Here is a 27,197-nt window from a genome sequence, read left to right as displayed (position 1 = left end):
TTACGAAATCTGTTTGATATTACTAAAATATTATAAACTGAAAATGAATTTCAGTGGGAAAAATCACTACCATGGGTGGGACTTGAACTCACGGCTTTTGGATTGATACTCCAGGGCTCTACCAACAGCTACCAAAAGCTCATCCCCAGTCATAGATATACTATATAGAGAAATGGTACTCCTAGCGACTACTACCGTGAAAATATTACGTCTTAAATAGTTACTGGAATTCCAAGACATATTGGAAATTCCACCCATGGTAGTGATTTTTCCCCCTTAATTTTATTTTAGTCATGAGTTACAATATTTTAGTTATATCAAACAAATTTCGACGATTTCGTATGCATTTTGGGCGAAAACTTAACATTCACTAAAGAAAATTGCAGCAAAGGACCAACTTTCGTGACGGATCACGCGTAAACTATAAGTGCTAGAACCAAAGTGTTAATGAATGATTTGTAGTAAATTTATTAAGGATTACTTCGTTCCTAAGCGCTTTTTCTGTATCTCCAACAGTTTTGTCAGAAATCGAGAAAAACCGCATTTTCGGCACTTTAAGGGAGGGTAGAGGGGTGACGCAGAGGGGGGAGGAGTGGGGAGGGTTGATGAAAAATAACTTCGGTCTATAACATACATGTTTCAATTAAAAAAAACCTTCCATTAATTATGCCAACATTTTCATACATAACTTTCCAGAAGCTTATGCCGTAATTTTAGCTAATTTCCCCCTACTAATAGGTATATTTAAGAATGTGTCAAGAAACCTGGTAAGGTATCATGGTACCTTGGTACGGCCTGGAAAAGGGGATCTAAGGCAATTTCAATTGACACTCTCATGTTTAAAATAAGCGGTGGGCTTAACATTGCACTTGTGTTATCAATTATTATTAACACATAATCATAAAAAGTGGCATGATATCAACAGTAACATGTTATTTTATCAACAATTTCTTACTACAAATATTATGTCATAATACCATGATTACGATGAGTTTCATATTTGTGACAAAACATATACAAATACAATATGATAAAGGTAGTCCATTATCTGATTGATTTTATTGTCCTTATACAACAATTTAAATATTGCTATCACAGTCCCTTCTGTCAATATCATTTAGACTGATAATAATAAAATGCTAGTCCTTTGTACATATTTCAGTCTCATTTTAACATTTGTAAACCTATTGTCTTCAGGTCTAAATATCCTATAACAATACATATTATTATATAATGATTGCAGTTTCTGAATTTTATATATTTTTCAGTTATGTTAATCTGAAAAATGTAATCCTCAACTTTAACAAATTGCAGGTTTCATTCAAATAGGTATAGGTCATTCACATTTTTTCTAGGTTCATTAGATAACATTTTTTATAATGCTATCTTTCAATTGTTAAGTATAAACAGTTTATACAGAGATCTGAATTATTTACCTATTGGCATAGCTTAGCTTTACTGTTTTATAAGTACAATAACTAAAATTAACTCCCGCTGAGTAACACCTTCTAATCTAAATACATTCATTAAATTTCAATAGATTATAGTAATTTTATGACAAGATAGTTTAACCTATTTCCAAAATTAGTCACTAAAATAAATAATGCAAGGTGCAACAGAGTGTTTTAGTTGCCCATAAAATAGTTGCAAGTTTCAGAATATCAGCTTGTGCCAACGATTCATGACTTCAGGTCTACATCAGTCAAATCCCCTAGACTAGACTGGCTTAAAAAATCTTGCTTTAGTTGCTTTGTCCCTGCCAGTGCTCTTGCGCATATTGCGGTAACTCCATAGGTAACTTGTTGTACCCTGAATGCATAGGTGCGGGCTGCGTCTTTGGGGGCCCGGCTTGCCGGAATTTGGTTGAGTATTTATAAAAGTCTGACATTTCAAAAGGCTTCGTCTCCTCTCTGTATGGTATGCATTTACCTTGTTCTATGACTGTCAAGTTCTTGGGAGATTCTAAAGTAGAAGAGGTCGGAGATAATATAGCAGGACTGTGGGACTGATTAGGGCTCTGCATGGCAGAATGACGGCCTGTGGAAATCATTATCTCATAAGTTTGAGAGTTACCTATACTTGAAGTCCTTTTGAGGCTGGAACTCTTCTTCAGCAAAGGTGCCTCAGCTTTAGTGGGAGAGTCCAATGAGGTTTCATACCACTGCTTCTCTCGGACTTTGGAATCTTGAGATAGAGGTGAAAATTTATTCATACTGACCGAGTCAAAATTTCCTTGAGAAAATCCTGATAACTGACTGACAGGACTCAGTGCATCAGGATAACCTCGTCTTTCATGGGCATATTCATCTGTAGATACTTGCAGGGGCATGTGCATAGGTCTGGCATTTCGTTCACGCAAAGGCAAGGTATTGGGTACACTAGGTCTTTCTGTAGGCACATGTATTCTATCTGTAGGCAGCTCTTGAATATCTGGCTGAGATCGGTGCTGGTACATTGGCAAGGGGGGCCTGTGGGTGTCCACAATATTCTCTAAATGTTGATTGTAATCACTATGCGATGTTAAATGGTAGGTCTGTGTGCGCTGCAATGTGTTTCTCCGGCTGCCTTCAGGTCTTCTTTTAGATTGAACTTGCATCTGGTGGTGATGAGGAAGACCTGCCAAATGTTGACTCTGGGCCTTGAGATGAGATGCATACTGATATAAGAGAGCATTATTTCTCATACCATTCTGCTGTGCCATTGGTTGTGGCGCCGCATTAGTGTGAGTGTAGTGGGTAGTAATATCAGGATGGCTTGAGCTGAAGTGTGTCTCCCGCAGACGAGTAACATTGTGCGCCTCTGGAGCATTGTTGTAGTAAATTTTATTCATATACTCAGTGGTCATGGTGTGGTGCCTGTACACAGGTGGCTGGTTGACATCATTATGCATGTTTTCGGGCATTGGTTCATGCCTTCCCGCTAATGCCGGATAAGTGTGAGAGGTGTGCATTGAAAAAGTGTCTGCATTCCTTTCCTGAGGCGGGGATGGAAAGAAATTAGAACAACTAGTCTCCGGACGCCGTATATGCCTTGGGTGTGCACTTTTCGTCGACATACCAGATATCGATGGGGTTGAAAGTCTGTGTGCGAGGTTTTTGCGCAGATTCTGGTCTGAATCGTGCAACCGCTCTCCTGGAGCCATTCGGAGGCGCCTGGATGTGTTCTCTGAGCCGTCCTGGACATCATTGCCATCCGTTGACCTATCAGTACTACGTACACTGTTAAGTCTTTCTCTTGGCACTTCGGGACTCAAGGGGGCCTCGGGCGGCATGATTCCCGTTAATTGAACTTCTTGAACACATAGTTTATACAATTCCTCGTTCTTTGTGGCTAAAAGCTGTTCTAATTCTTTCTTTCTAGCTTGCAATTTCAACAACTTGTCCTGCTTATCTGAGTGTAAATCGCTACCCATTGTGCTTGTACCCATATTCAAAACGAAAATTCACAAACACAAATCATTAGTGGAGGTATATTTCGACACAGAAATAAACTAAAATTGATGATTAACTTAAAATAAACAAAGGAAAACGTAAATTTTATCGTAATGACACAACACGCGTAGCAAAGTTAGCTTAGACAATTTTTTCAGATAAACGTATATACGATACCAAAGAAATATTGATATCAAAGAAAGTGAGATCGAATAGATAGCACTTTCAACCTAAAACTTTTAGCGTAAACTATTTTACCTTAACCAATCTACCAGACTCTTGGCTTCTCTATTTATAGATTTTTTTGTTTACCAAGTAACTATTCGTCTTACTGACCTTTATTTGTACTAAAACTAAAGCAAAATAAATTTTATACAATGTTATATTGCAATATATATCATATCATGAAGTATTTTGCAGATATTTGTCTAAAAATATTGGCAAAACGCTACATTTTATAAATGCGTCAAAAATTAACCTTTTTTGACGTTTCATATCTCGAAAACTATTTGACGGACATTGATAAAGAAGATGTCAAACTGTTAGAAATTTAATGCGCTTTCAACATTACAAAGCAACTTTTGACCAAAAACGCATAGTTTTTTAATAAAAAAATAAAAACCAAAAAAAGTCCGATTTTTTACTTTTTTTTTTAAATTACGAAGTTAGCACACTTTTTTTTTGCTTGCAAAATATAGTCTTACATTCCCCCGAGGACTCCAAATAACATACCAAAAATCCAGCTTTACATCACACTTTGTTTTTTTAGCCGATTTTCATGTAAGATTTGACCGGTGTAATTGCATATTTATGATTATTGGGTCAATATATTTTTAGTCAACACACGATATATATAAAATTAAACAAATAAATTGTATAATAAATGCCTACTATTATTCATCTATTATTATAAAAATATGTTACATAAACATAATTTGGGAAACTACTTAAAATAAGCAAATCTATAGCTAAACGCAATGTCGGCTGACAGTTGACACTGTTGACAGGCAGGCAGGAAACGTCATCCTTATCATCAATTACCAAGGTTTCTCCACGGCCGATTGGAGTGAACATGTAAATTCCTTCCCAGTACAAAATAGAACGTAATTCCCTGACCCAGTTCCCTCCACACTCGCCAAAATCTGCAAATAATTGAACTGTACAAAAAAAGCACCCTAAGAAAATGTCTAAGCTCTACAAAACCGTTATCACTGCATGCGACAGATATGTTCCTAACAAGTTACGTCCGCTATGGAACCACGAAGCTGGTGAGTTTTATGATAATTTAAACGTACGAATTGAGAAACATGCTATAAAACAGTGTGCTTATGATGGTTTTTCCTTTTTAGGACCAAAAACAGTCTTCTTTTGGGCCCCTTTCTTCAAATGGGTAAGTAATGCGGATATATTCAAGGTTGATCTATTATTATTTCGTAACCTTGTATAGGGGCAGATATTGTATAGCCACAATATGCGTTTGTGAGTATGTTTGACTGTCCATAAACAATGATACAACATTTAAAGAGATCACAACTTGGTGACTATATACAATGAGAAGATATATTCAAATGCAGTATCTATGTTATCTCAACATCTCAGTATATTTTCTCTTCACATACCTACTTGTTATGTAACTTTCTTATTTGTCATTCAGAAATCATTGAAAACTTTTGCTTATTTATTTATTATAAAACTAACTATAAATCATGAGACACTGTGTGACATAGGCTCATCAGCTGAATAGCTGCTCGCCTGTAATTGAATAATAATAATAAAACATTTATTGTTTGTTCCCCTCAAAGGATATTGTTTCAGTCACATACATACTTGATATTCAATAATAGTATTATTTTATTAATATTAATATACTTATTTTACATTATTTTTGCATTTTGCCTAGGAATAATAATATGCATGTTTCAGTCATTATAATTTGTATGGAAACATCATACATAGATAAACTAAAATAACAATTTTAACGAAAGGCTAATTAATAACTTTACAGTATGATTTGTAAATGCTACCAGGTAACCATAAGTTCTTAAATTAATTACATTGATTTATTGGTCACCTATAACTTTTGTTTAATATTTAATATAATGTTAGTGCTCTGTATGCCTAAATAAGTACTACAAGTAAAAAATTACATTTAATGTGAAGATGTTTTATTCTAATGTTTGTGAGCATCAGAATGGCGGGTGTACATCAAGCAATCCTGGTGTGGTATATGTCAGGAGTTAGTGCTAGCAATGTGCCAAATGTGCGCCAAAATTCGAGCAATGTGCTCTTTGAACTCCAGAGATATTTAAGAAATTAATGACACCCGCCATTCTGACGTCAGTTTGGCGGGTGTACTTCCAGTTCTAGCTAATGGCTGCTTACTGGAGGGTGAAAGTACTGCCTAAGGTTAGTGCTCGCAATGTGCTTCCACATGTATGAAACACACACTAATTCAGAGAGCCGTTGAAGAGTAATATAGATTAGTTTGTGTTTCATACATGTGGAAGCACATTGCGAGCACTAACCTTAGGCAATACTTTCACCCTCGAGTAAGCAGCCATTAGCTAGAACTGGAAGTATACCCGCCAACCTGACGTCAGAATGGCGGGTGTCTTTAATTTCTTAAATATCTCTGGAGTTCAAAGAGCACATTGCTCGAATTTTGGCGCACATTTGGCACATTGCTAGCACTAACTCCTGACGTATACCACACCAGGATTGCTTGATGTACACCCGCCATTCTGACGTTCACTAATGTTTATGTTTATTGACAAAATGATGTCACTTGTTGTTGTTTTTGTTGTCACTATTTGTAAACAGTCAACACAAATTGTAGCACTAATGTTACATACATTTCTGGTTTACATGTCTGTTTTTAAGTGTTTTTATGTAAAAAAAATCATACAACTCACAACTTACTTAACAAACATTTGGAAGGAGATTTTTTGAACAGTGAAAAAAATTTAGTTGTTTTTCTGAGAGAGCATATTACAATGTGCTTTTGAACGTAAAAAAAAACCACACTGTACAAAATAATCCATAGTTAGACTTAAATAGTTAATATTTCAGCCAAGTAGAATGGGTATTTAGAGTTACAAAATTTACCTAAAACACTAGAATAAAATGATGGGTGTAAAAAACACAGATGTCATGGGGCCCACAATGCCCATTAGACACATTGATTTATAAATTTCTAAAGTTTGTTTAGCAAACACAAATGGGTTCAATTTACATTTGGTCAGAGTCATTATAACATTTATAACAAAAACACAAATCAGCCATCCAGACAGCATGTATTACGCATGAAGCATTTTTATCAGACTTTATCAAGAAAAGGTTTTTCATTCTGATGTTACGACTTTAAGACTCAAACATATGATTCTGGGGACTACTAATTGTTAATTTTTCACTGTTTGAAAAACCTCATTCACAGTCTTGTCTCATAACTAATCATCCTTTCAGGGTTTGGTGATTGCTGGACTAGGTGACCTTGCTCGGCCCGTGGAGACCCTATCCATCCCCCAGTCTGTATCCCTGGCTGCTACCGGCATCATCTGGTCGCGGTACTCTCTCGTCATCATCCCTAAAAACTATAGCTTGTTCTCTGTCAATGTGTTTGTGGCTTGCACTAGTCTGTACCAACTCAGTAGGGCTGTGAGACACGCGCAAGAGCAGAAAAAACTTAAGGAGAACTAATGAAGTTGTAGCAGTCAAATCTCTGTGTAATGTTATATCGACAAACACGTAGCTTCACCTCCTTTACAACTGAATCTGTACTGGGAAAGGGATACCAAAAAAATCCAGTCCTACTTTATTTTTATAATATTTTCTGTGCTCGATTCCGAATTTAAAACTGTACTGGGTAGGAAAACTGTTATTACAGTATAACCCAGCCATATTTTATATTTGTAAACCTTACGACGTAACGTTACGCACGGGTATTAGGGGTAGGTTGCACCATTCATTCCAAAATTATAATTAAATAAAAAAAGACGCGGCCAAATTTTCTCAGTGTTGCTCAAACTGTGATGGAGTCTGTTGAAATTGGTAACCAATGTCGAGATTCACTTGATTCGACATTCGTGTGACATTATGGCTTCCGATAAAATTTCAATCACGCGGTCTTGGGTGACGCGTGACCTACATATGTCTGTTAACTTTGAAGAGATATTGCTATATCAGTCATTAATTTCTTTTTTTTTATAAATATTAGGGAATGTTTTAATTTTTATTTTTATAAAACAGTTTTCAGAATAGAATGGTGCTTCTTTAGTTAGATAATGAATCAATCTCAGTGGGTTATTAATTAAGCTATTTATTTATTTTTCTTAAGAATGTATACGCTCAAGTCCTTTTACTTGAGATATAGTATTAGCTCTAATTAATTGTCTACAAAATTGAGTGAACATTGGTGACCTTATAATGATTATATATTTAGGTGCTTTTGCCTAGTAATATACCCGACACATTGTTAAAACACTTGTTATGAATAAACTAAATTTGAAAACTCAGGGTTTCACTAAATCCTTCAAAATTGTTATTGTTTAAACAGTGTTCCACTATGTACGTAAACCTAGTTATTAGACACATCAAATAAAAACATACCAAATAAATAAGTAATATATAATCGAGCTAATCATGCACAGTGTAATAAGTAGATGACCTTTTTGACATAAGTCAATATTTTACTCAGTAAAAAGGATCCTTATAGTACAAACTAATATATACCTTAATTCCCTATCAGAAGGTTTTCTTCATAGTATATCACAACTTGTACTGATCATGAGATCTCTTTTACAGTTTAAAAGAATAATCCAATGACTGTGATCATGTGAATCATGTCTATGTCTAAGTACTGTCATTGTTTACGTTATTTCTGACATATGTAGATTCAACATTAAATTTGTAGTACTATTATATCCTAGGGGTTGTTCAAACCTGTGATAAAGAGTATAATGTATGCTGTGTTATACATTCGATATACAATGTTGAAATACATATCATTACTTGTGTAATATGTGGATCATTAAATCAGATTTTTGTAAATGTTGTGTATTTTTGTAACGTTTTTTCTGAAGAATATAATGTTTTGTTTGTAACTTTCTTCTTTTTGTTTATGAACTTTCATAACTAACCTTGGTCTGTTCTGTCTATGGTTTCAGTCTTAGCACGTCTTAGTGTCGTATTGTCTAAAGAAGTCTAGAAACTATTTTACATGAATGAATATCGTATGAATTTTTCATAAAAATTTATTAAATTTAACAAGGCACTAATAATCATTTGACAACTTTCATCACGAACATACTTTTATAAGTTTGTTAAATTAAACGTTCATGAATATGAGTTAGACACCATCGATAACATTGCAATCAAAGGTTAAGCTTATGGAGGAAATACTCATCAGTCAGTGCAGCGTTTGTAAATGTTGCAAATAATGTAGAAAAGAGATCGACATATTACAGCCAAAAAGAGCTAAGAATGTGTTTTGTTTTTCTAGGCTTTACAAAAATTATTAAGTAGTAGGTATTCTTTGGACGGAACCCTGAGACTAGAAGAAAAAAAAATAGATTTCTTATATCCTTATAAGGATAGGGCATACTTTTATTCAGTTAAAACTTTTACCCAACCTGCATACAAGAAGTACTTACATCACCAAGGAATGAAGAACGGATAGTAAGTACTAAACTACATTTTAAGCATGTTTTTAAACTGCATGACGGGGATGCATGAAGGGTAACCACCATGCAACCGTATACATAGTATATTGATATAGTATATATTTTTATATTATGTTTATGTAGTACCATTAAACGCCTATACAATTTGGCGATAACACCACGTGAAAATGGTTCTCTTGCTAACCTTAGTATAGTAGAGTAGTATTATTTTACTGTGTGCACGGTGTATAACACCTAAAAATGTCAAAACACGCTCTTAAATACCTGGAAATAGAGACGTGTTGGGATATTTTTGATACAAGTTGCACCTGTTTGTTGTAATTACTACATATTAGTTATTGTTATTTAGATTATAGATGGGTGTAAAGCTATTACCAATGGTCACGATTACCTACGAGTACTTAAAGTAGGTACCTACGTAATAATATTGTCTTTGCCTGTAAATAATTCGTGACATATTGTAAGTAGTTTTGAACTTATAAGTAGTTGACGTAATATAAACTGAGCCGATCAATCGAACATTCTAGTACTTATGTTGAATCGATTCAAATTATATTCCATCCTTTACCCTCACACAACCCACCGATATTTCCAGAGCCTAGTCCTGACGTCACTCGACGAGTTCCGCCGGCCCATCGAGTCCGTGTCCCCGTCGACGGCCGCCGCGCTCAGCGCCACCGGCCTCATCTGGACCCGATATTGCTTCGTCATCAAGCCCATCGCTCACTCGCTGGCACTCTGCAACTTTTCGCTAGGCATAGCTAATGGCGTGCAGTGTTTGAGAGCTATGAGGTACCATTATGAGAAAGATCAGGCTGCGGCGGTCACTCAATCTGAATAGGAAACCGTCATTAAAAAGCATTGAAATCACGCTCTCATTATGGCGTGCAGTGCAGTGTTTGAGAGCTATGAGGTACCAGTATGAGAAAGATCAGGCTACGGCGGTCACTCAATCTGAATAGGCAGGCTAGATACAACACGACACCGTCATTAAAAAGAAGTCCCACTCTCATTTTAAATTTAGGTACATGAAATTCAACATAGGTACTCTAGTACTAGTTTTCCTTGCTAAAAACTTATTAGTCCAGTCCTGACGTTCCTGGACGAGTTCCTTCGCCCTAACAGGTGTTTCAATATCATATCGTTTTAGGTACTACTATGTACTATCAAATGTACCTATACCGGCTAGGTTAATCACATATTTTGTTTTAATCAGCAGTAAGATTTACGCTTGGTATAGGACCAAGCTAAGTAAAAAGTAAACATCGGTGACCTTTCAGGCACTTATATATCTGTAGTATCATTATCATGATATCATAAGCAAATATAGTAAAACCATTAAAGGAAGATAAGCCTTAATATTATCTCCACGAGGACAATGCTACGTTTAATTATACTTAGAGGAAGATAAAACGGTTAGCGCGATAGAGTTACTCATGAAATAAAACTGTGAAAACGGATTATATGGAAAATGGACAGTCCCCCGTCGCATGGCACTTTCAAGAAAGAACCCGCGTGTCATCGGCCCTACTTACTACGAACACTTACCTGCCGATCTTAGGAATGAGCCATATGACGAAGCATTTAAGCTCAAATTGAGAAACCTTTTGTTAGATAACCCTCTGTACTCTGTAAATGAGTACATGGAATTGAATTTGTGATAGCATGCATTTGATTACACTGACTTCGGATTTTATTTCATTTCTTAATTTTATTGTGTTTTGTGTATTTCTACTTGTAAATGACGATCCTTATTGGGAGAAAATATTCATTTTATTATTTTCAATTTATAATGTAATTTTCGACGATCATGATGAGAAGATAAACATAACTTTGGCATGACACAAATTTATAGTGTAATTTTTATCATGAAATAAAGAAATCTAATCGAATCTAATCTATCGCGTATAATGAATTTTTAATACAGCCCGACGTTTCGAACTCTTCTCAACGTTCGTGGTCAAACGGGTGTCACGGGTCAACGGGTGGCTGAAATGAGTTCAAAACGTCGGAATGTATTATAAATTCATTATACGCGATATAATCCGTTTTCATAGTTTTATTTCATACATTGACATTTAAATGAACACACGCATATTTAGACTGAGTGACTGCACAAGTAACTAATACCTACAGACAAATGTAGCAACCCTACGTTTACTTAAGGTACAGTCAAGATATTGAAAATAGATACGAACAAAGTGCCAAAAATATGTAGCCACAACCTTAACGTAAGCAATGCTACTGTCTGCTGATCTGTTACGTTAGTAACTTATTAATAATCTGTGGTAATAATATTATAAGCAATAAAGTCGTGTACATAATACATATTTTTGGCACTTCTTTCGCATCTATATTTAATAACTTGACAGTACACTATACCTGTAATAATATCACACAAAAAGAAGGCTTCAAAACTACCAGAGACAATCTTATTTCTAGAGCCATAAGAGCGTGTCAGATATTTATGCAGCCTTCTTTTTGAACGATATTATTGCCGGTTACTGTACATATTTTTATCGCATATTTGTACTCCACTAGATACGTACCTATTGAATACGTTATAACGAATTTAGTACTTAATAATTGCTATTTGCCTTTACGTATTTTTCCAGTGATTACCTATACAGGGTGGAAAACAACTTGCCATTTATTTACCAATAGCCTTGGTACTTGCCTTGAATTTTTTATATTTTTAAGTAAAATTGTACTTAAATGATACGCCATTGCCATGTATTACCTTCTGTCACAAAATATACTATTTTTTCAGTATTTTTTTGATACCTCTTTTATAATTCTTAATGTTTTGTATTATACCATAGAGTAATAAGTAAGGGAAGACTTGTAACTCAATACATCAGTAAATGCGGGTTATTTGTATAGGCATAGTTGACATCTAGAGACAATCACGCGTCAACTAGCGTAAATTATCAGTACTGCTACTTGTCAATAAATGTCGACGAACGAAAAGTCTAATGCTCACCAATTTTTAGCTAATATTACAATAGTATTAATCAGTATTCTGTTTTCAATTCCTTCTGCTTGTATTTAATATAAGTTGTAAACTGTTCTAATATTACATTTTTGGCAGACGACACAGTTGCCACCTAGTATCGAGTAGTGGTACCTACTGATAATTCACGCTATTTGACGTGTGATTGTCGCTAGATGTCACTTAATTATGCCTATACAAATAACCCGCATTTACTGATGTATGGAGTTACAACTCTTCCCTTACTTATTCCTCTATGGTTATACTCGTAAAATATTCGCAATCGTAAGACCGACAAGACGTAATTTCATTCAAGGCAAGTAATTTAATGGTACAAAATGAACGAATTTATTTTTAATGTATAACAATTATTTACCAATATTATTGTTTTTTTTATTGTGATCGAATATACTCGCACGTACTCCACTCGTGTTTTGTTGATTTATTTGTTAATATCTGGGCAACCGAGCTTCGCTCGGTTCTGTTTCGTATCCTTGACATGTGTCGCCATCTAGTTCAAAAATGAATAGTACCTACATCGAGCGAAAGAATTCTCAGCTGTAACAACACAACTACTCCACACGAGATGGCGCGCATTTCGCCACAAAAACTCAAATAGTGTATTTTCTATTCGTTTTAGCCTTGACCTGTGTCGCCATCTAGTGTTTGCAATAAATAGTACTTACATCGACCGAAAGAATTCTGTCTTAACAGTACAACTACTGCACACGAGATGGCGCGCGAAGGAAAACGCATGAAAACTCGAAAATTCGCGTTTTCCGGGACCTAAGGATAAGTTAGACCGATTTTTCACCCCCAAAAACCCCCACATAACAAATTTCTGCGAAATCGTTAGAGCGGTTTCCGAGATCGTCAGTGTAAATAAATATATATATAAATAAATAAATAAATAAATAAATAAATATACAAGAATTGCTCGTTTAAAAGTATAAGATAAATAGTTATGTTAGCCAAAATATTTTAGTAAATGTTGTAATGAACTTGGTAGTTGTTTATTTACCTACCTTTATCCTCTATTATGCAAATATGTATTATGTCAATCAAGGAAACAAAGCATGAATAGTAATTAAACAGAATGACATAAAATTACTTACTTTAATTAATCACTTAAATAATGTCATTTACATAAGTTACTTCGTTCATAATTCAAAGTAGTTTTAGTTTGAACTATATGGAATTTTAATGTTTTTAATTTTATGAACAATCAATTTTGTTAGGTCTGACCATACTCTTAAGGGGTGAATAATTGAATATAGAGGCGAATAACCAAATACCGGGTTTAACTGTATAATAAAGTCGTTCAGCTTGACCTACATATCCATCAACAGTACGGTCAGACAGCAAAATCAACCTGGATATTTGACTACTTTGTTTTACTCTGTCTCCGTGGGACATCAGAACTTGTGTCTTCTTTCCTTTTTATTCCTTTAATACTTGTGTACTTGTGGTGTATTGATTCATGTGAAATCCTGATAACGCAATAAGACTGTCCTAGATTTTCCGTCAGAATGAGGTATTGGATATGTATTGTCTTCTCTTGGTTATTAGAATTGTTGACACGGTTGACGAATTGATCTATGTTTCCGAGCTCATACAACTCGGCAACATTCAAATCTAGGGCACACCTCGGACAATGGCGATCAGATATATGAAATAAGCGTGTTCCGTCGCAAAGAGTCTAAGCTCGTGTAGGTAAACGCGTACCATGCTTGTCTGAGTGAGATATGACAGGTCGACTGGTCGCGTTCTTGACAGGCGGTAACTGTGAGGTAACCGAGAGCCGCGGGAAGCAAGGAGTGGCAGCACTCTTTATTATACTGTGTCAAAGGTGAACAGGCACCATCTGGGCGACCTTGCTCCATCGTGCCGCGTCTTCGCCTCGGGACAGTTTGTGAAGATCTGTGGCCATGAGTAAGCCTATTTATTATTAAAAATATATTGGTAGACTATTCCTCTGCCATACCAAGTAGCCTGTCCAAGCCGACAGGCTCGAAGGTCCGCCCGCTGTCTTTGGAGTACATGATGACGTAGCACTGCATGATCATCATCATCCTCCTTGCGTTATCCTGGCATTTGCCACGGCTCATGGGAGCCTGGGGTCCGCTTTGACAACTAATCCCAAGATTCGGCGTAGGCACTAGTTTTTACGAAAGCGATGTTTTCCTTCACCGAAAAGCGACTGGCAAATATCAAATGACATTTCGCACATAAATTCCGAAAAACTCATTGGTGCGAGCCGGGGTTCGACCCTGCGACCTCCGGCACGAAAGTCGCACGTACTTACCGCTAGGCTACCAGCGCTTCCCGACGTGGCACTGCATGATGTCTTAACGTATTGTCACACTATTGACGAAGGTACACTATTCTTCAGCCATATTCAGTAGCCTGTCCAAGCCGACAGGCTCGAAGGTCCGCCCGCTGTCTTCGGAGTACATGATGACGTTTCTTATAACGTAGCACTGCATGTTATCGTTGCCGATCTTGTACAGGGGACGACCTTCCCGCGTCTTCCCCGCGAGCGGCACGAACGTTATACCTACAACAATACACAATCAATCAGTAAAGGATTATAGGAGTTAGAGATAGGATATAGGATTATTATTAGAGACGTTTCCAAGGCAGCCCGGTGGATCTCTATACCAATTTGACACCTGACGCGATCGGTTGGTTGCGTAACCTGGATGTCTAAAGTACTTATGATATTAATTGTCTACAAGTACACGCCATACGCTTTAATAATAATAGGAGTGGTAAAATTTTGAAAATACCCCTGACATACTGAACCGATTTCCATGCTAAGAACACTCCCGATTAATTCAGCTTTAAAAAAAAATCGAAATCGGTTCATCCGTTCGGAAGCTACGATGCCACAGACAGACAGACACGTCAAACTTATAACACCCTGTCGTTTTTGCGTCGTGGGTTAAAAAAGGAATTAATCAATTGAATTAATACATTATTTAATTAAGACATTATTTAGAAGGATTTTATGAAGAAAGATATAATTAAAGAATTCCACAGAGTCTACGCTCTGATGCGACTGTAATTAAAGTTTATTTACCTATTTTATACGAGACACTGAAGTTCGAGTCGCGAGCGAGTACTAATATAAGTCGAGGATAAATAGATAAATTAAAAGTATTTTGTTACCTCTTTCTATACACCGAGATTCCAATAGCTCCGAAAAGCTCTTCTGCTGTGTAGTAGAAGCCAGCACATCAGCAATCTTGCTAGTTTCCTTGTCGGCAGTGAAGGTGAACCGCGGCGGCGGCGGGGGCTCCACGGCGTCGATGTCGGCGCTGCGGTTCATCATGTCCAGCGCCTTGCGGAACGCGTCGCGGACCCCGGGCTCTTTTAGCACCTCTTCGGGGAAGATTTTCTGTGAAAAATTAAACTTGTAGTGTGCGTTACACACACCTTCACGTAATCTCTCTATATATTCCGTAGCTTAAGGTTCATATTTCAGTAATATATCATACATTCAACCAACAAGTTGTTTCCATCAACGCTCCTCCTTTACATGGCGATCCTGCCAGTGCGGCCTTGTGCTGCACTGGCAGCGCGCTGCGCTTGCCAGTCAAGGTTGTGAAGTGAAATAAAATTAAATAAAACATTTCGGACATTAATAAATTTGCGCGTAAGTGACACTGTGTGGAACCAAAAAAAAAAAATAACAAATGAACAGTTTTGCCAGGACTTGGAAAGTGAAATAACATAAATTTTACAACAACATACACTCGAAACGTATATAAAAAGTGATTTTAAAATGGACTAAATTTCATCATTTTCATCTTGAATTAAAATTTAAATACCAACTGCCGAGAGCAAAGTTTTTAAGAATATGGAGCAGCAGGGAGTTGTTGGTGTCCTTGGTCGAGCATGGCGTCTGGAGGTCCAAGGATAGCAGCAGAAGAAAGTGAAGGTTGTGGTTGTGATAAAACAAAAGTGAAATGTGAGGTTTGCAAAAGTGTACACGAATTACTGTAGCTGAAACTTTTTTTTTCTCATTCTTAGTGAAGCAGTTTCCTTTATTTTTCTTTTAGTTTATAAAGTTTAGTATTAAAGTTATTTTACTTCTACAATGTTATAACTGCCGCTGCATGAAAAAAAAAACTTATATGGTTAAAAAGTTGATCTTTAATCTGTTACGAGAAAAAGAAATATTATTGACTACACCTGTTAATTTTATTGCATAAAAACGCGGATTTCTTTTATTCATTTCTTATTATTTTCTAACATACATTTGATAATTTCATATTAAGTACTACATTTCATATAATAGTTACTCAGCATACTTTTATACCTAGCAAATATGGCATATGACGGCGGCGCGTGTACTCCTTATTATATAGGGATTGGCATGTGTCGTCTGTTATTTCATCTCCAATTTCACAGTTCGTGCACTCATCATCACTTGAATATTATAAGAATGAAATTAAATTGTAATTACCTACAGTGCAACACTTCAAATACTTGTTTAAATTTTTACCTTTCAATATAAAAGTACATAAAAAACTACCGAATTTTAACCATATAATATGTGTGTTTAATGTAACTTAATTAGATTTCTAGATCTGTAACGTTACTTTTTATTAGATATTTTATTTTTAATGATGACGAAGTAAAATTGTGTCGGACGAGACTTTCTAATTAATTCATGGATCTGACTTATTTAATAAACAAAGGAATGACGAAGTATTGTAATAACGGATATGACTTTTTAAATAAAAATGGTACTTACTTATTGTAAATGAGAATAGTTTTGAAGGTAAGGTTTGTTTTTGTAAAGTTTTATAGTTTGATTTAAAGGAATGTTTGTTTCGTAAAATGATTGGTCATCGAATGCTTGTGGAAAAGTTCAGTGAGGCAATGAATGTGAAAGAAGTGAAATGATTGTAGACAGAATTGATTTATGGGAAAATTTAAACACGTAAGTTTTTCGAAGGACTCTTAGCCTGATCAACTGAGGGTTGCCGGATTTCCTAAATGTTAAAGTTTTCATGGAGTGTGAGATTAGTGATTGCATTTTTGAGTGTTGTTTTATTTTGTGAAAGATGAGTGAAAGTAATTAATTGATAACAAATATAATTATGTGACTATCGCAAATCGTTGGCCCAAGAGGCAGCGATTAGCAAGGGTACGCCAGGGTACAAGACAGGTAGGGAATCCTTGGAGATCTGATCATGATTCGGTCGAGTACCAATCGTGAAGACTCCTTGGACACATGGAAGGTTATTATGTAAGGAAGTGTTAAAAGAACTGCCTGTATGAGAAATATATAGTATGTGTGCGCGCTTAAAAAAAAATCCTTGTACCCTGAGCAAATAAAAAAGAAATATTGTAAGGTCGGCCGACCACGTGCGTAAAAGCGTTGCGTACCCTTGGTCTTACCTTGATCTTATATAAATAATTATTGAGTCTTGATGTTTGTGAAAGATATAAATAAATAAATAATAAGGAATGACGTCATACTTAATGAAATAAATGTACTATGTATGTACTTAAATAATTGAAAAAGCTTGCAAGTGTATCTAATAACGTATAATCCAAATGATAAATGACTGGTACCTAATGATAATGACATGATGAAAACCGATAATAATGACTATTGACAATTATACTATGACACCTAAAATGCCAAATATACTTTGGTACGTAGTGTATTGACGAATACACTACGAATATAAGAAAATGTAATACTTATTCTTGTCTTTTTAAATTTAATTCAATGCATCTTGTGTAGTTTTAGTGTTTTATTTGTATTCCAATTTTTAATGCTTACTTTTTGTGTAATAAAAAAAAAAAAGTGTGTAATTTTTTATGTAGAGTTAGATTTTGTCTTAATTTTATAGCATCAATGTGTGCCTACCTATGTTATTCACTAAGAAATATGCCTATATAAAAATAATATTCAATAGTATGTAAATTTTACTTATTACGTACACAGATATTATTATGACTATTGGCTTACCTTTCTATGTCAAGTTTTACATGTAACAATACTGAATTAATATTTAAAAAAAAAATGGTGTACCTTATTCCGGCTTACTATTTTGATAAATGTATTGTTGTTTAGAAATGAAAAATATAAAATGGAAAATTTAATGTTTTCAAAAAATGTATTACAGTAAAAAAAACATGTAAACTTTGTTTTTTCTTTTTTAAAGGGGGGAGGTGTAGTGTGCACTGTACGTTACACACACCTTCACGTAATCTCTCTATATATTCCGTAGCTTAAGGTTCATATTTCAGTAATATATCATACATTCAACCAACAAGTTGTTTCCATCAACGCTCCTCCTTTACACACTTTCCATCAGGTGCGACTAACGTCACAGTATAAAACCAGTACCTAATCAATCTTCTAACAAACGTACGCCGCGCGGGGTGCACACAAGAATCGGATTTGATAAACGTGGATAAGAATAATATGCATAATGATATTTTTTGTGTTTTCTGGCTGATATAATGTGGTATTATTATACTAATACTTATAGTTAATAGTATTAAATAATAACATCTTACTTTGGACGATGTCGATTAACATTGATAGTAATTTTGTTCAACCACGTGCTTTCGAACGCAGTAGGTACGTCGCCGCTGCCGGAGATTAACTACTGAGTCGTCCTTATACTGTGACTAAGGTCAATAACTGGCCAGTTTATAAAAAAAAATACCGGCAGCAGCGCGCGCGCCGCCACCGCGCCTAGTGTGGCAGCTCCGAGCAACTCCAGCCAGGCCACACACACAGCCACGTCACACACACTCACCTTGAACTGCGTGTAGCTGTGCAGCACCTGCGCGTGTTTGGGCGCGGTGTTGAGCCACGCGGCCAGCGCGCCTAGTGTGGCCGCTCCGAGCAACTCCAGCCAGGCCACACACACAGCCACGTCACACACACTCACCTTGAACTGCGTGTAGCTGTGCAGCACCTGCGCGTGTTTGGGCGCGGTGTTGAGCCACGCGGCCAGCGCGCCTAGTGTGGCCGCTCCGAGCAACTCCAGCCAGGCCACACACACAGCCACGTCACACACACTCACCTTGAACTGCGTGTAGCTGTGCAGCACCTGCGCGTGTTTGGGCGCGGTGTTGAGCCACGCGGCCAGCGCGCCGAGCCAGCGCGGCAGCAGCGCGCGCGCCGCCACCGCTCCTAATGTAGGGGCTCCCAGCAACTCCAGCCAGTCCACGCACCAGAGCCACGCCGCTGCAAATTTACACAATATGAATTAACAAAGGTTAATCACTGACCCCCTTATTCAAAACGTTCACTAAAGTCAAAGACATATATAAATCCGTATAGACAGATAAAGTCTAAGAAAAAAACCTGAACCTTATGATGTTAGAAATGACGCCAAGATTCCGATCACTAGTAATTAATTAGTCAGTCTACTTGCATTTGGGTGAATCAACTTTTTCTTGCCTGTTATTGCCATGGTTACGGTCCCTTGAGTCACGCTGGTTTTATGCAAAATTATGCTACTTAAACTATGCAAACATGCATTTTTCTGGTGTTAACAAGAAGCAGATGATTCACCCATTTATAACGTTATAGTATAGAATAGCATAGACATCATAAATCTGAAATTTGTACAACATACTGTTCTCTTGTTCCTCAAAATGCACTACTTTAGTTTCGGAACGGTCGCGCAGACCCGTCCACCGAAAGCCACGCTGCTAAAGACACCGACAGCCAGGAACATATTGGTGACACTGCTATTGATGAAGAAGACTTACTATTCTCCTGTCCCACTAGATGCACAGGCGCGTGCTGCAGGCAATGCTCCAGCTTGGGAACGATATGCTGGTGTAACATGGCACTGAGCGCCGCGCCCCACGCGCCTCGCCACGCCGACAGTAAAGATCTCGCAGACCCATGTGGTGTATCAGGTCTAACTATGGATGCTTATGTATATCAACTTATGTAAGTCTCTATATATTCCGTAGGTTAAAGCTCACATCACATTCCAGTATTAAATCATTCTTCAAAGAGACAAGCTGTTTCCATCAACTAACCTCCTTACATGGCGGCCCTGCCAGGATTCGAACCAGGAATCTTCTGCCGGATGCCACGCTGCTATACGAAGTGTATTGGTAGGTAGGTACACTAATGTTGTTAAAGAGACTTACTATTCTCCTGTCCCACTAGATGCACAGGCGCGTGTTGCAGGCAATGCTCCAGCTTGGGCACGATATGCTGGTGTAACATGGCGGTGAGCGCCGCGCCCCACGCGCCTCGCCACGCCGACAGTAAAGGCCTCGCAGAACCGTCAGCTGGATGCCACGCTGCTAAAGCTGCCGCTAGTCTGGAGCGGATTAGCGGGTATACTGCTGTTGCTAGCGCGGTGCCTGTGGACAAAGTGCTGTTAAATTTATGTCTATTTTCATGGGCTCCTATGCTAGTGAAGCTACAGTTTCACGAAAGGAGTTAAAACTAATAAAAATACATATCATAGTCATAGTACATTACATACAAGTGCGGAAAAAAGACCGGACAATAAATGAACCACTTTGCGCACTAGACCGGGCAGACTGCACCATCGGTACTGAAAAAGCTTTTTTCAGACAATGCGGATTTATTAGGGTATCCTGGTCACGGCACCACGTGCAACCGACACTCCGACTCTTAAACTCAGTTTATTATACTTTGTATCCTATGATCTGAGGCCGTGAATGTCGTCATCAATTAGAAATATAAGATAATCACATAAGACGTAATACTCACCGGCGAGAGGATGCCACGGCAGTACCCATTGGTGCAGTGGTTGTGTGTCGTGTGTGGGGTCCCAGCCTCGCACAGCTTCTAGTAACTTTGGGGCCACAACGTTCGCTGCCACGGATGCTGATAGCCACGGAGGAACGGCTTGAGACCACTCCGTTAGGGAAGCCAACATTGGTTCTGGGATGCGGGGGTTCCATACACTGAAAAAGACAGTTAACTTTACAATGAGGCACCCACAAAAACTAATGATAAGAATCTGTTCACTCAATCGAAACGACATTATATGTATGCTTTGATCAACAAGTTACCGGATTTCAATCGTTAGGACACAGACATCTGTCGTGTATTATTGTTTTAAAAAGTAGTTTAAAGAGCTTAATGTTGCCAGAGCAAAATGTTACAAGCCTCTTCGTTGAGTAACTGATGCCATTTAAGGAATACTGGCACAGGTTCAGCAGGCGCCTTGAGAGGGTCCCATTGAGGGACTCTGAATATGACACTAAACTCCTTATTCATAAACGTTATCTAAAGTTATCAAGCCGATAAAGTTCGTTTGTCCCTTTCTATCACACCAATACGTCGGAAAGAGACAAAGGCCCAACTTATTATGAACGCCTACCCGCCGAAATACGAACTGAAATATCTGACGAAGCATTTGAACGTCAATTGAGGAACTTTTTATTGAATAATCCGTTATATTCAGTGAATGATTACATGAATTTATAATTAAAACTGTATTAACTGACAGTACTACCTATGTTATGTCAAATTTATATTATTCGACATTGTGATTTTCTTAATTAACTTAGTTTTAATATGACGATCATTATTATGAGATATCTATACCCACCTATTAGATTTGTTCATTTGAAATGTATTCCATTATGTATTATTTTTTTTAGTTTGAATTCGTTTTTATGTTAACTCTTTTTGTTTTGATTATTATTATTATTGATATTTACAATGAATGAAGCATGTGTATTGACGATCATAATGTAAATTATAGAAACTATAGATAATACTACGAACACTGGCACAGCAGCAGTCATTAGAGCACTGAATAAGACATTACAAAAAATAGTTATACTTACGCAGCAGCAGTCTTGAGTGCAGGCGCGTAATGTTGCCATAACAGACTATTATAAGCCTCTTCACTTAGCAACTGGCGCCATTTAAGGAACACTGGCACAGGCTCAGCAGGCGCCTTGAGAGGGTCCCACTGTGCCATTAGAGCACTGAATAGGGGACTGACGATGTTGCCAGCGATGGCACCGATGCCAAACATGTCGTATTCGAGAGGGTGAGATTCCTGAGGAAGAAAATTACATTGTAAATTACTAAAACTTATCTACAAATAGACTTTAATGCAAATTTGTTTACATTATAACTAACCCAACATTATAAAGCAATCCTTATTGAGCACTACTTTCTTAGGAGATAGGTAAGAATGCTGATTAAAACTAGCAAGAGATTTAGTCGTCTTGGCCCTCTTGTCGGCTACAACTTCAAAGGATGTTTGATAGTTTCGAATGAATGGACATTTCACGAAAGAAAATAATTCCAATATTCATTCTCAAGAAAACATCATGAATAAGCATATAAAACTCACTGGAATTTAGAGACACAGATATAAAATGTGAGTGTGCACGGGAAAACGTCCCACTTTGTCGATTGCTATAAAGCCGCTTTGTCAGTTTATTCATATAAGCCAAGTGGGACGTTTTATTAAACACACTCACAAATACTTATTGTGTTTACTATAAATAAACTATTGAATCTGAATCAATGCCGTCCAGGTCAAAGATTGGCACCATAAAAGCTTATCAGTCTCACCTCAAGTTCGGAGACGACCTCGCGCGCCCTCTCAAGCGAGAGGTCAGGCTCGCTAAACCTAAGCAGGGTTGAGAATTTCACCACTACCTTTCTTCCCGTGGGTTTCACAGAAGTCGGTTGTGGCCGTTGGTTCAATTTTTTGTTGGGCAATAGACTAGCAACCTGTCAAAAATACATTTTTCTTGTATTTTTGACATGTTGCTAGCACATAATCTAGCTAACTAACATTACAATTTTTCTTACTACCGCTTCACTGCTAATAGCAGTTTCATGATTTGGCTACCCATTTTAATATAGGCGAGAGTTGATTATGTAGCAGTTTTCTCACCTTAAGGTCCGAGACGACCTCATAAGCCCTCTCAAGCGAGAGGTCGGGCTCGCTAAGCCGCGCCACGCGCGCCCTGATGTCGCGCACCTTGGCGATGATGTCGTCCTGCTCTCGCAGCTTGTCGTCGCACTCTTTCAGGTCTCGCTCTAGGACTACGATCTCGTCTTCCGCCTGTTGGAGCTCGCGGGCGTTTTGGATTATATCCTGCAAAAATATATCACTTTCATCACACCTCGGACACTGGCGATCAAATATATGAAAGAGGCGCGTTCTTAGCACACAGTCTAAGCTCGTGTAAGTGAACTCGTATTATGCTTGTATGAGTGAGATATGACAGGTCGACTGTTCGCGTTTTTGACAGGCGGTAACTGTGAGGTAACCGAGAGGGAGTGGGCGGCACTTTCAGCGGGGACCGGGAGTGGCCATACTGTACGATAGTAATCTTTATTATACCGTGCTATAATACTGTCTTGAAATTAAAAGCGATTTTTGTGTGAAGTTGAGATAGCACTTGGCTTGGTACCCGCTTAGTATAGCTATCCTACTCTAGCAGAGTATTTCTCTCTCTCTCTCTCACCAGCATTCCAACATCAGTTCTAGGTTGTGCACCAGCTGTGGTGAGGCGAAGTTCGTGCATTTCCGCCTGGGTGCGTGTTCGAACCGAGGCGTCACTGCTCTAAGCGCGTGATACCCGCTTAGTATACCTATCCCACTCTAGCAGTCTATCTCTCTCACCTGCTCGCAGCATTCCACCATCAGTTCAAGATTGTGCACTAATTGTGGTGCAGCAAAGTTCGTGCATTTCCGTCTAGGCTCGTGCTCGAACCGAGGCGCCACTGCTCTGAGCGCGTGGTACCCGCTTAGTACGCGCTTCTCTTTGCCCGTCATGTCGATCACTGGGACGCGAGATAATTCGTTGCTGGAAAAGAAAAAAATATTTAGACAAGTCGCCCCAAAAATAATTATTCTATTTGCTACTAGATTTTAAACAGATTTCTATCTTATTCTAATAAGAATAATATCGACTCACACAGAAAAAAATACATGTACAGTGAGCTGCAAAATTGCATGGAGAAATTATGAATGAATTAGGTGGCAGGTGGTAGTGCCTATTCTATTATGATAATCGAATAAATACCTGGCGATAGTGTGCACAGTAGGTTTCCCCTCTTGTATGACGTCATTGGAGTCTCGGTAGAAGTACCGGCCTTTATGGGACTTCTTCCAGTGGTAAGACTTCTCTGGCGCCTTTTCATCTTCCTTCTCTTTTAGGCGGCGTTCTTCCTCTTTTTTGGCTTTTTGCTGAAATGTCATTGATCATTACATTAAATGTTAATAACTATTTTATTTAGAGTAAAATTATCTACACCACAGTATACAGCTAAAGTATACTAATGTTGATAATGATATTCATGCCTTTTCTAAAGAGTAATAGGACATACTTTGGGAGAAATACCAACAGTAGAAGAATAAGAAAAAATGCAGCTAAAGAGTGTAACAATAATGTTTATAAACAGGGGCTTGCAAAAATTTAAGTCATCATTTAGCCAATGGTCATTTTCAGAAATTGGGGCCCCCCAATTAGTGTAAGTTGTTAAACTTGTTAACAATAAATTAACTCGCTCTCAGTTTTGTGACAACAATTAAGCATAAAATCTGACTAAAAATGTACTTTTTTCAGATTCTGAATGTAGATTATTGCTTAAAGTTTATGTAATTAACACAAAAACAATATTTTTATTGAAATTTAATGCTTAATTTTATTATCGTCACAAAACTGACGGTGAGTTAATTTTTGTTAACAACTTACGCTAATTGGGGGTCCCAAATTCTGAAAATGCCCCAATAAACTCAGTTTGATGAAAACAGAATATGAATAAATTTTTAATAATAAAATTTAATTAGACTGATAGCATGGGTTTCACCAAAGTTGTGGTAAAGGTATAATTGTTTTTCCCTGCAATTCTTCTATTTAATGAACCACTATTTTTAATGAATACAAAGTATACAAACATGAGATACTCACAGCTGCTTTCTCTGGACCATAGGCACCAATAGCCCCTCTTCCTTTCCTCACTGTCGCCTCAACAGGCGCGGATATTCCCTGCAGGTCTTTACCCAGACCGCGCCCAGGTTGGTAACCCATCTGAAAATGGATTAATCATCTTGAAATTGTTTTGAGAAGAATAAAGTCATTTAAAAATTGGTTGTGCTTGTCATGTTATGATTTTGATGTATCTCTGGAAGGTGGCCTGTGTGATAGATAAACTCATTGCAGTCATTGCAGTAACTGTTGAGTGGATTATGTTGTCTTTTTTGAAGTAATATCTTCTTCTCCTTTACATCCTGTTACCCTCTGCTCGGGTGTAGGGCTTGAATCATATTTCTCCATTTACTCCCGGTCTTGGGCAGTTTGGGTAACCTCCCCCACTCTATCCCTAACATCCTGAGCTCTTGCTGAACCGAGCAACGCCAAGTCGATTTAGGGTGGCACGGTTTCCGTTTGCCGGGTATATTCCAGGTGAGGGCCATTTTGGATAGGTGGGTATCAGGTTATGAAGTAATATCTAACTGTTATTAACTAGGCACATTTTTATGAACCAAAAAACACTCATCTTGATAAATAATGATGTAATGAGATGATGAGTCCATCTCTATTCTCTATTTAATGAGTTTTCATGATTTTGATACAATTGGAATCATGAGAAAAATATGCTTTATCCTGTCTTTTCTTTGTAGGAAGAGGACATTACTGTAAATATCAATTTCACACACCTGTAAGAGCAGCTTAGCTCCAATCCCCTTAGTGTGCTTCTCCCAAGTGCCCATATTCCCACCGAAGTTGGCAGTGCGCATGCCCTGGCCTTGTCTCCGGATGCCGGCTGTCTCCGACTCATCGGGCTGGGGTACTGAGGACTCCTCATCGGAGCTGTCGACTATGGTTGGCCTGGATGGCTTTTCTGCTGGTTCTATCTCTGGAAAAATTAAAGAAGGCAAAGTCAAGTAATGATTTAGAATTACGGTCAAAATAATGATTCTTTGGGGGTTTTCCCAGCAATGGCTGAGAAGCACTTTTTGTTATGGCTAGGCTGTTTGTGTGAAAACGAAAAAATATTTTAAATAAATAGACACTTTTCACATATCACCACTACTGATATTCACAATTTTAAAGTTCCAATTAGGAATTGGTTTGTTTATATTTATTTATTGAAGTTCACATTTCATCAAATATTTCGATGTACGTGGCAAATAGGTAAAATTAAAATACCTTGTTTAGCTTCCTTCTTCTTCCCCGCCTGCTGCACGCCCCCCGCCACGAACCCGATGGGAGCAGCATAATCCTTCTGCTTGCGGCTTCTCTGCCGCACATTATCTTCATTGTCATCTTCATCACTGTCCTTGGCCCAAACACCTGGAAATCCAATTATAGTATTAGCAAAATGTATTAAGAAATGTCTGATTCACAAACACTATTATGACTAAGGTTCCTATATTGAACAATGAAATCCAATGCATATATGGTTATAAAAATAAGGTTTATTATTACGAGGGTTGTTCGAATTAAAAACAAATTAGATTACTAGAAGCAACCTAAATAAATAAAACGGATTACATAAAATTGTGAAATGTGTAAATTTCTAACCATAAATTTGATGTTCCTTTTTAGCCCTTCCTCTTCTGTTTGGATTAAATTCGTTGTCCAAATCATAATCAGTGATTTCAAAACGTATCACCTCGTCGTCTGACATAATTATTAAGCTAAATTAGAGATCGCTTTCTAATAAAAATATAAGTAGTAAAAGCGTTTGTTGCTGATATCAAGTTAATCACGGATATTATGTGTGATTGAGATCGTACACGACCCCTGCTTCTAAACCGTTGTACAGTACGTGCATGGAATTTATTTAAATAGTATTCAATTTAAAACAGACACATTAAGTAAGTAATTATTTGAATATAAAATAGTATGCATCGCCACACAATCCACAGGGTCCATCACAACAAACTTGACAGTTTTGACAGTGACTTTGACAGTAAGCAACAACCATTGGTTGGCGTTGGAGGAGCGCCTTTTTCCGTGACTTAAACAGAAGAATTCGATAGTCGATAAATCGTACGTTTGGTTCATGGGCCCAGCGTGGGCCCAGCGCGGGCCCAGCCATTTGCAACGTGATATCGATGAAAATGACATTTA

General features: G+C 37.5%; 3 protein-coding genes across 5 annotated transcripts; 1 reads left to right on the top strand and 2 right to left on the bottom strand.

Moving 5' to 3' along the window:
• Positions 1 to 737: 737 nt before the first annotated feature.
• LOC125229935 (FERM domain-containing protein 4A-like) lies at positions 738 to 3,557 on the bottom strand. The gene has a single exon (XM_048134884.1). The coding sequence runs from the start codon at positions 3,425 to 3,427 to the stop codon at positions 1,742 to 1,744; it is 1,686 nt and encodes a 561-aa protein (XP_047990841.1). The 5' UTR covers positions 3,428 to 3,557; the 3' UTR covers positions 738 to 1,741.
• An 885-nt stretch (positions 3,558 to 4,442) lies between these two features.
• On the top strand, positions 4,443 to 10,661 carry LOC125227726 (mitochondrial pyruvate carrier 2-like). Of its 2 annotated transcripts, XM_048132030.1 has the most exons (4): positions 4,443 to 4,699; positions 4,781 to 4,821; positions 9,705 to 9,975; positions 10,110 to 10,661. In XM_048132030.1, exons 1-3 carry the CDS (start codon positions 4,615 to 4,617, stop codon positions 9,948 to 9,950), a joined length of 372 nt encoding a protein of 123 aa, XP_047987987.1. In that variant the 5' UTR covers positions 4,443 to 4,614; the 3' UTR covers positions 9,951 to 9,975; positions 10,110 to 10,661. The 2 variants fall into 2 exon arrangements, with proteins under 2 accessions (XP_047987987.1, XP_047987995.1); XM_048132038.1 differs by lacking the exons at positions 9,705 to 9,975; positions 10,110 to 10,661 and adding an exon at positions 6,894 to 8,530 and having other exon boundaries at positions 4,454 to 4,699.
• A 3,646-nt stretch (positions 10,662 to 14,307) lies between these two features.
• LOC125229249 (septin-interacting protein 1) lies at positions 14,308 to 26,996 on the bottom strand. 2 transcript variants are annotated; one of them, XM_048134070.1, is made up of 14 exons: positions 26,646 to 26,996; positions 26,271 to 26,414; positions 25,778 to 25,977; positions 25,029 to 25,148; positions 24,141 to 24,304; positions 23,738 to 23,921; positions 23,003 to 23,206; positions 21,933 to 22,150; positions 20,845 to 21,041; positions 20,250 to 20,468; positions 19,234 to 19,326; positions 18,893 to 19,098; positions 15,273 to 15,501; positions 14,308 to 14,658 (listed from the first exon to the last, which is right to left on the bottom strand). In XM_048134070.1, exons 1-14 carry the CDS (start codon positions 26,749 to 26,751, stop codon positions 14,483 to 14,485), a joined length of 2,460 nt encoding a protein of 819 aa, XP_047990027.1. In that variant the 5' UTR covers positions 26,752 to 26,996; the 3' UTR covers positions 14,308 to 14,482. The 2 variants fall into 2 exon arrangements, with proteins under 2 accessions (XP_047990027.1, XP_047990031.1); XM_048134074.1 differs by lacking the exon at positions 18,893 to 19,098 and having other exon boundaries at positions 19,163 to 19,326.
• Between the last annotated feature and the right edge of the window lie 201 nt (positions 26,997 to 27,197).

This window comes from Leguminivora glycinivorella, chromosome 1 (assembly GCF_023078275.1).
Source record: "Leguminivora glycinivorella isolate SPB_JAAS2020 chromosome 1, LegGlyc_1.1, whole genome shotgun sequence".
In the NCBI taxonomy this organism is placed as follows: Eukaryota; Metazoa; Arthropoda; class Insecta; order Lepidoptera; family Tortricidae; genus Leguminivora; species Leguminivora glycinivorella.
This window is presented reverse-complemented; position numbering and strand designations above follow the sequence as displayed.

Excerpts from the sequence above, each read along its gene's own strand:
- LOC125229935 (XM_048134884.1), bottom strand. The coding sequence starts at position 3,427 with ATGGGTACAAGCACAATGGGTAGCGATTTACACTCAGATAAGCAGGAC.
- LOC125229249 (XM_048134070.1), bottom strand. The coding sequence starts at position 26,751 with ATGTCAGACGACGAGGTGATACGTTTTGAAATCACTGATTATGATTTG. Across the intron at positions 23,207-23,737 it reads TGGTGGAATGCTGCGAGCAG|GATATAATCCAAAACGCCCG; the intron begins GTGAGAGAGATA and ends ATATTTTTGCAG. Across the intron at positions 19,099-19,233 it reads GCTGCTGCCGCGCTGGCTCG|GCGCGCTGGCCGCGTGGCTC; the intron begins GCGCGCTGGCCG and ends CGGCCACACTAG.
- LOC125227726 (XM_048132030.1), top strand. The coding sequence starts at position 4,615 with ATGTCTAAGCTCTACAAAACCGTTATCACTGCATGCGACAGATATGTT. Across the intron at positions 4,700-4,780 it reads GCTATGGAACCACGAAGCTG|GACCAAAAACAGTCTTCTTT; the intron begins GTGAGTTTTATG and ends TTTCCTTTTTAG. Across the intron at positions 4,822-9,704 it reads GGGCCCCTTTCTTCAAATGG|AGCCTAGTCCTGACGTCACT; the intron begins GTAAGTAATGCG and ends CGATATTTCCAG.